This window comes from Chrysemys picta, chromosome 21 (genome assembly GCF_011386835.1).
Source record: "Chrysemys picta bellii isolate R12L10 chromosome 21, ASM1138683v2, whole genome shotgun sequence".
Classification (NCBI taxonomy): domain Eukaryota; kingdom Metazoa; phylum Chordata; order Testudines; family Emydidae; genus Chrysemys; species Chrysemys picta.
Genome location: NC_088811.1, coordinates 11,242,256 through 11,251,190, shown reverse-complemented (window position 1 = coordinate 11,251,190; position 8,935 = coordinate 11,242,256). Strand labels below are relative to the sequence as shown.

At 44.6% G+C, this 8,935-nt stretch overlaps 1 protein-coding gene across 18 annotated transcripts in view; it reads right to left on the bottom strand.

The window, feature by feature from the left end:
* Positions 1-959: 959 nt before the first annotated feature.
* KIF1B (kinesin family member 1B) overlaps positions 960-8,935 on the bottom strand; it is a 142,325-nt gene continuing 134,349 nt past the window's right edge. For all 18 annotated transcript variants that reach the window (XM_008167254.4, XM_065575443.1, XM_008167245.4 and 15 more), the window contains 4 exons: positions 8,302-8,451; positions 7,583-7,775; positions 6,689-6,807; positions 960-5,831 (listed from right to left, as the gene is read on the bottom strand). In XM_008167254.4, coding sequence (XP_008165476.2) covers positions 5,789-5,831; positions 6,689-6,807; positions 7,583-7,775; positions 8,302-8,451 — 505 coding nt within the window. In that variant the 3' untranslated portion in view covers positions 960-5,788. The remainder of the gene's footprint in view (positions 5,832-6,688; positions 6,808-7,582; positions 7,776-8,301; positions 8,452-8,935) is intronic.

Sequence of the window (8,935 nt, the reverse complement as noted above, 5' to 3'; positions counted from 1 at the left end):
GAGTTAAGGTGCAGGAGGGGGTTCCAACCTGGGGTAGGGGGCTCCAGGTCTAGGCTCCAGCCAGGTTGTGCTTACCTCAGGTGACTCCCAGTCTGTGGTGCACTGGAGCTAAGGCAGGCTCCCTGCCTGCTCTGGTTCCATGCTGCTCCCGGAAGCGGTCGGCATATCCAGCCCTTAAGTGGAGATGTAGCCAGGCAGGTCTGTGCTGTGCCCGTGCCTGCAAGTTCCCCGCCAATGAGAGCTGCGGACCCAACCCTGGGGATGGGGGGCAGCATGCACAGCTTCCCTGATTACCCCGTGCTTAGAGGGCAGACATGCTGGCCGCTTCCAGGAAGCTGCGCAGAACCAGGGTAGGCAACGAGCCTATCTTAGCCCCGCTGCACCACAGACTGGACTTTTAACGGCCTGATGAGCGGTGCTGACCAGAGCTGCCAAGGTCCCTTTTCGACCAGGCAGTCCGCTCAAAACCCAGATGCCTGGCAACTCTACTTGTGGGACTTAAGGAGCTGTAATATTTTAAGGACCTCATCGCAGTTTTGGACAGTCAGAATTTTTGTAAGGTTTTATACCTACTGGGACAGGGCCTTGGAGTTCGACCCGTGGGGAAGTCCATGCACGTCCATCATGTTTGATAGGGCTAGTACCTCAGTGCCAAATTTCAGTGGCCTGTATTTAAGGAGCTCCCAGTCACCTGTGACAACTACCATCAGGCCTACTATGGTTAGCAGCTTTTACACTGAAAGTGACTGAATAATTAGAACTGCCAGTCAATCACGTTTGAGGGGAATGGTGATAGAAAAGCTGAAGAAGGGTCTCTGACAAACACCTGGAATCAGGCAGAGAGGAATGTCTGTTCTCCGAGTGAGCTTGGTTAGATCAGAGTTCAACAGCTCTCGAGGATCAAGCCAAGAAACTAATGGTAAAAAATAGTAAGTGAAGAAAGCAGCGCACACAATTCCTGCTAATGCACTGGTTGTACCTTTATTGTTTCACCTCGTTCACTAACAGTTCAGTGGTGCAAGGTTACCATACACAGTTAGATATCTGCATTGCACACCTAAGGCTATACAGCAAATGGATCAGAATTAGTACAAATACATGAACTATATTTACATTTTGTATACTCAAGCTCCAAACATCAGATATATTTACAAAATAAAACATGAGAATGAAAATCAAATTAATAATGTACAGTGTTGCTGATGCACTCCTTTACTGGGATGAGATCAGTTTGCAAAGAGATTTGTTCAAGAAGGCTACTTATGCTATAGTGTCTACCATGTGTGGAGGACTTGAATAGGGAGAATGAAACATTGGTTAAAAAAAAATAGGTATTTCAGTGCAACAGCATTTCTAATGTCCAAAGTCAGGAACATTAACAGACTGCACATGGAGTATGTGCTCTGAACAAGCAGAGTGAAAATTAAGGCCTCATCCTGAGAAGTGCTGAGCATCCATAACTTCCCCAATTCCCAACCCTTGGCTTCAACAGGAACTAGGGGTAGCTTAGTACCTCAGGGCAGGCCATTAATTTGGCAACACTAAAAACAGAGGTCCTATAACCCTCCAGACCCACAAGCTTGAGTGCACAGCTTCTCTCACTGATTGAAGCAAATTTAAAATTAATATTGACACACGGTTAAGTAATCTGTTTAGTGTTAGATTGTTTTTAGGCCTCCAATACTTAGAACTCATAAATGGCCTTCTGAACAAAAATCTCTCATTTCTGTTCTCGAACAGCTGATGTTTCTGTTTTACAAGGAAGCACAAAATGAATACATTCCTGCTACGTACAGTACAGTTCAGACCATATACGGGGTAATTAGCCACAATGGAGAGATGCAACACACAGAAGTTAGAGTCCCATTTAAATACATTCTGCAAACCTTCCAAGAGCAGCAGCATTAATATCCTTCCTTTAAGCAGCAGGTTAACAACTGCATCTTTAACAAAAGAGAAAAAATCCAGAACAATACAACTAACACAAACTGATGCTGCGTAAGTACCAGAGTGATGCATAGGCAGTATTAATTGCAGAGTACCAGTGGGTTCTATACCCAGGATAATGCTCTCTTCCTTATCTAATGTGCAATTAATTACAGATGTATAAATATACAATACATTACATAAAAAATTAAATATCCCTGTAAATTAGATAACAAGCAGCAGAAAGTAAAGTCTTTGCTTTGAAACACCTCACTGAGCAGTAGTAAAGATTTTCGACATGGACATGACAAACCTTCCCAGTGGTTTGGAAATCCTCTCCCTTCCCTTCTGCATCCCAGGATTAAGGATTTTGTTTAAAAAAATGTAAAGTGCATCTCTAAAATACAGTATCAATTCTTTTTAAAATAAAATGGCTTGTGGAACTTAAACACTAGTGTCATATTTTCACTGGCCTTTGGGTCATTTCTCCCCTTCCATTATTTGATTACATTAAAAACCCAAACTAGAGGTGTGCCTGCAATCTTAACTTTTTCCGAGGGACATCCTTTAGGATCAGTGCCCATGCTCAAAAGGTTGGATGGCCCATGGCATGGTGCCCACTTTCCAGCAGCAAGTCCCAAGAGCTGGCTGACTCCAGGGCGGCCTGCATGCAGGTGAACCATCAAAACAGCTCAGTTGGATTTTTAAACTTCAGGAGGGGCGACAGTTTTCCCTGCCCCATGCATTTTTTCCATTTTAAACTCTTTGGGCTAGAACAGGAAGCCTGTACAAAAATATGAATTTCAATTAATTAAAAAAATCTAATATTTTTCTACTTCCTAATTTAAGGACCAAGGAACACTGCCATTCCAGAGCAGAGCTCCATTACCAGTGAGAGACTCTAGGAGATTCATCGTCTCTTACATCAGACTGGAAGGTGGTACTGCCCTCTCTGAATTCTCTACAGATTATGGGGCTTTAGGAAATGTAGAAACTTAAAAATAGAATTTTACACTTCCAGTGACCTTTGATCCACATACAGATCAGGCCACCGGAAGCTGCCTGCAGTCCTCAAATACAGGAGGGTGAAATTTATGTAACACATTTGTAACATTTCAGTTCTGTGGTATTAAGATACCTATCTGCCACCTCCTGTTTCCTAAGGAGGGTCCCTTAATCACGTTTATACATAATACATACATTTATAAATAGAGTTTAGCTAATTTTCCAGCTTCTGGCCTATCCAAAGCAAAGACTTTGCAAACTAGTTTTGTTCTAGTTAAAAAAATAAAATAAAAATGTTCTCAGTGCGTCACATAATACCACCATCGAATCATCACCATCCCTCCCCTTCTCAGAAAGGTCCCACCGTCATTACTGATGGTGGCAGCAGCAACGACTTAGTGCTTAAAATTAACCTCTAGTTCATTCTTAAAACAATCTTGAAATCTGCTTAACTCCAGCTCAGGGAGCCTCTTCCTGCACTAGCAGTCTTGGTTTGTGCACACACTGGAAGTGCATATTGTGTCTGTTACATAACAAAGAACATGATCACTGTGTTAGGGTCACACAATTAAAGAACAAAATGCTACAAACAAACAAATGAAAACAAATGCTTTCTGTGTGATGCTCTTGGGTCCCTATGACACTCCCCCACTGCAGATTCCTGTTCTGGAAGGAGCTAGGGGATTGCAGGAGAAGGGGTGAGCTCACAGCTTAGCTTAATTACCATCATATAAGGTATAAAGATATGTCCCAGCAAGCATCAGACTTCATCTTCCTGCTCCTTTTTTAACTAAGCTTTTATGAGGTCCCACTATGCATTGCGCTTTGCAGCAGAAGCAAAGCAGTGCATGAAGCTGGAATAAAGTTGCTCTATTGAGAATCCCTCATGCTTCTGGCCACAAAAACTCCAGTTGGTGGCATGATTAGGTAACAAGGAGTGATCTGAATGAAAACTACCTTCCTGAGGTGGAGTGATCAGAGGACCTTTTCTTGCATGTGCCTAGGATAGTGAAATAAACCCCCTTTGCCACTCCCAAGGGCTATAAACTTAATGAGAGCTCTGTACATCCCCACCCCCCTGGCATTCCACTCCCCAGAGTGAGTTGCTGAAGTATAATGAAGGGGTTTTGATGGATGCTAAAAATAACTCCCCTGCAGCCACCAAGAAACCTAAGCTGGAAATTCACCTCCCAGAGAAAGGAAACTTACTATGTCTTTGGTGGAAGGCCTGAAGGGGCAGGGGGTCAAGGTTTGTCTAAGAGACCTTGTATCAAATTAGCAATAGCTGCTGCTGCCCAGGGGGATCTTACAACAGGCACTTGTTACACATTGGTGACCAGGAATAGGAGAGACTATCCTCCTGCCCACAGAATTTAGGGAGAAGGGCTGGAGGCAGCTGAAGAAAAAGGAGGAGAAGGTGGTGGTGATACAAGCAGAGATGTGATCTTTTTTCCCAAAGAGAAGCAAAAGCTCCCTCCCATCCTGAAGCATGCAGTGGCTGGAGAGTGCTGCAAGCACTAGGTTTTACAGGAGACAGTGGAGAGAAGATACTTTCCCATCATCAGATTGGATATCATTCAAATTGGAGAAAGGAGGGTAGTATGCACAAGGTGGAAGCAGGGAGGCCCCCATTTTAGAAGTACTCCAAGAGTATATGCCAGATGCATTTTTCAGAGAAGCTTTCCAGGCCATGCTGGCTGGTTTCTGTTTTAAAGCTAATCGAACAGGGAAGGGAAAAGTCACTATTACAGTAACTCTCAAGACCAAAGGTAGAGACAAAAGGGAAGCATCTCCCCATCCTTCTGGTTAATTCCTGCATATGCTCCAGAGAACCACCACACAGGGATTTTTCCACTTCCCTTCATTAGCATCACCTCAAAGAAAAGGCTAAGGCCCTTCAAATTTCAGGATTTGCACCCAATGCTTCAGTGATAACCTCCTTTCCCAATCAGGAGGGACATGACCACATTGCCTGCACATGGTTACCACAAACGCCACTTGCTCTGCTCAAAAGAGGGGCAGAGAAGTGCTTATGTTTTGGGGAAATTTATAAATTAACAGTGCCAATCTAGACCCCTATGGCAAGAGCCCACGGGGCAGTTTCTTCCAGCCTGCTGCTACATCACTCAGGGTCTGCTCCTGTTCTCCCCTCAATCTAGACAGCATCAGACCTTGCTCTGACCTGCTGAATACCAACAATTCCTCCATCTCCAGAATTAACTCAAAATTCCTGGATATCTGGGGTCTAAGATTCAAGTCCAACCTGGATGGGTTGAATTATCTTATGTGTCAGCTCTCACAGGGGGTTAAATGACAGGCAAGACTTAGGAAGCCTCAAGAGCAGCGGCAGCTTATAGCTGGGTAACGCCATGTTTAGATGCTTAGAAGGAATCATTTTTCCCTAGCCTAAGAATCTTGTCCTGAGGGCAGCATTGTGGTTACCGCAAAGTCATAAAATAAAGAAAAACCTAAAGCATTTCAGACAGATAACACTGAGGACAGTGGTACAGACATCGAAGAGTCAGTTGGAATGGGAAACCAATAGTCTTAAGGAAAAGACAAAAAAAAATAACTTTTCTTTTTAAAGTCGTGCAATATTCACTGGATCCTTTTTTTTTTTGTTTTTTCCTTTTGTTTTGGCCACATGCTACTAGTAGGATTCTCAGCACAGATGAAAAAAAAAAGGGGGGGTAGGGTTAGAATAGCTAGAAAAAGTGCTGAAGGAGGTGGGGAGGGAATGGAAGTTAAGCCACAGGATTACATACAAGAGAAACCATCAAGAATCACACAGAGAAATGAGAGGTAACACTTTATCTATCAGAAGGCGTGTTAGAACAGATGAGAACGTCACATGGACTCAGTACTTCAGCAGGCCTGTGCGTCTTCGGGCCAGTTTTGACCTGCACAAAACAAAGGAAAAAAGGATCAGCTAGCTTGGCATTACCTCCTGAGCCTCATTCTTCCTCCCTCCCGGTCATTCTTTACCTTCTTTTCTACCACATCTTGATGTTATTTCATCTATGCTTATTTTGCATTTTTTTACCAAAGGTAAAAATATGTAAGAGTGATAATTTGGCAGCTGTACTTGCTGCCCTAGTGTCCTTGTGAGGGAGATGGGATCAGGTAGGAACTGCAGTTTAAGAGCTCCTCGCTCTATACCAATAACACAGTTGGGTTCTCAATGAGCTTTTTAGTAAAATGAAGACTGATTTTTTTCTAGCGGTACTGTGTTACAGTGCCTTCAAGGGAGAGCCAGGAACCTCCGTAGCCCAGCTGACAAGGTGGCACTTTTGGTGTGGGCTAGAATGCAGGGACTCTTGGGAGAAAGACAGCAAGAGGAAGGAGGAGGGAGAGTTCTTCTGCGTCACCCTACAATTTGGCCAAACAGAGAAGCAGCCCAGACCTACCAGCAGCTAGGCAGTGAACAGTCTAATATATTTGTAAAAAGGGAGAAAGTCCACGAGGCCAAAGGCCATTTTAAGCTCTTCATATCTACATTACACACATCATCCTGCATATATTTAAATGTGATTTGTCTAGTAAGAAGCTGGTGAACAGACAGCATCCACTGCACTTTCTAGGCTTTAGGGTTGGCTTTTTTTCCCCCACATCAGTAGATTGAGTGCTCACTGGGATCGGCTCCCCCATCCCCTCAGAGCAAAATCTGCTAACCAATATGACGAGTTGCCTGCCCACATCCCACTAACCACATCTCTGCTCTGCAGTGTCTGCTCACTCAGGCACAGATGCCTCTTACCGTATTGTGCCAGCAAGAAGAGGGTTGAAGGCGTATAACCAGTCGTTCATATCTTTGTCGTTGATGGCCTGGAGCAGGACCCCACGGTGCTTTGTGCACACAGCAAAGGTATTGGGGGTCTGAAATATTGAAACAGACAGTTCTCAAGTAACCAAGCCTGTAGATGCAGAGACTAATTACACATGGGGTTAACACCCCTTCATTGCTACTGGAACGTGCCTGTCCCAGCAGCAGTTTCCTAGGAGACATTCAGACAACGGACATACTTGTTTTCTTTCCTCCAGGATGCATTAGATGTGTCCAGTATATTGTTCAGCCCCAAAGCTATTAACAAGAGAGTATTTCACAGAGATGTTCCACTACTCGTGGAGCTCAATCCTTTGGTAAAATCTTTGGGGCAGGGACTATTTTTTTATTCTGTGTGTACAGAACACAAGGGGGTCCTGGTACATTGTGTGGACTCCTAGGTGCTACAATAATGCAAATTAAGCATTATTTATTTGCAGTAAATCAAATAGCTGTAATCAATCTGCTGTATAATGTATATGTGAGGGACTAAAGGAATCAGGGGACTGGTAAAGGGGGACAGCCCTAAACCTCTCAGTCTGAATCCTTCCCAGACTGGTGGTGACTGATAGTGGACCAATAGTCTCAGTCCAGCTCCCTGTGGGTTTGCATGAATATCACAAAAACCACCACTGCACTACCTGGGAACCTTGTTGGCAGCCTCAGCAGAAGCGTCAATGGCTGAACTACCATCGAGATTGATCTTGCTAAATCCTAGAGGTGGTTACTCCAGATCAGAGATCAGTCAGATTGGCAGGGAAGCATCAGCATTCTACTCCTGTTCTGTGAATAAACAGAGGACTGAAGTTTCCAGGCACTTAGACTGACCTTCACCATTGCCTGCTGATCCTCGCTGTACTCCACCTGAGCTGTGGACAGGTTTATGATCCCCTTCTCCACAGGGTCTTTGTCGCTGTTGTAAATAAAGACGTATGGACGGCGGACTATCACAAAGTGCTTGGCCCAGGAGCTGGAGAGTGGCTCCTTGAAGTGGAGGTACCCCTTCTTTGAGACCACAGAGCTGAAGAAACAAAGGGGAAATATATTTATTCAAGAAAGTATGAAGTGAATCAGCTGCTGCTAGGATGGCCCAGTAACAGAGTGAAATGGCAATAAGGCTATAGGAACGGACCAGAGGGCCTATAGTCCTGTCTCCCATCCCAGCCAATGTCAGTTTCTTCAGAGGAAAGCTTAACCCCATCTCCCCATTCCAAAAGGACACCTAGCTGTGCACACGGGACAAGTGATGCACAGAGAACTATGCTGCAGTAACATGGATAAAACAGGTCAGATTCTGTAGCAGAACTAGTTTTGTGCATGAAGTGTTTGCAGGATTGAGCACTATGGAAGACAGATCAACACAACTCTCCCCTACCCTGCTACTAGCCTCTGAGTGTCTCTCGCAGGCTGCTGCTTTAGTGCTGCCAGCAGAAATCTTGGTAGCTATTGCGTTCATCTTCCTCAGATGAGGCAGGACAACTGGAAACCCAAGAAAGCCCCTACTTTAGAGAGCACAGGAAAATTTGACACTGCAGCAATTGACTTACCCAGGTCTGATTTCCTCAATATCTGGAACGAGGTTCAGGAATTCATTCTTTCCAGCTCTGGCCAGGAAGGAGGTTTCCACTGTTGTAACCAGCTGGAATTGTTCCAACTCTGGGCAGGGGCTGGAGGCACGGGAATTTGCTTCTGGAGTCCTTTTAAAAAAAAATGATGGGGGAGAAAAGTAATCACTACAAAGCAACTGGTTGTGACAGCAGAACTGAAAGCATTTCTGAAGCCCATCTTCTCCCATAAGATGCTCTTTTGTTCTGCCAAGAGCCTGATCCACCAGTTTCAGAGTGATTATATGCTATGCCATGGCCCTTGGGAGCCTTTTGTACAACTCTCAAACAGCATTTACCACTAGCTTGAGGCCGTCAACTCAGAACACAGAAGCGATCTGCCCACCCGTAGGTTGCTTCAGACGATTTCTCCCTTGCATCCCTCTCCAAGCACAGTCCACAACACTAAGGGGCTGTGCCCAGATTATAGCTGAGTAGATACTAGGAGGGCACTTCCTGGACAGCACTGCTCTCAATGAGGACTAAGGAACAAGGAAAGCACCAAATTGTCCTTCAGTGAGAAGTGATCCCCAATTTTATCTAAATCATTCTTCATAACTATGAGAAACCAAGCAAC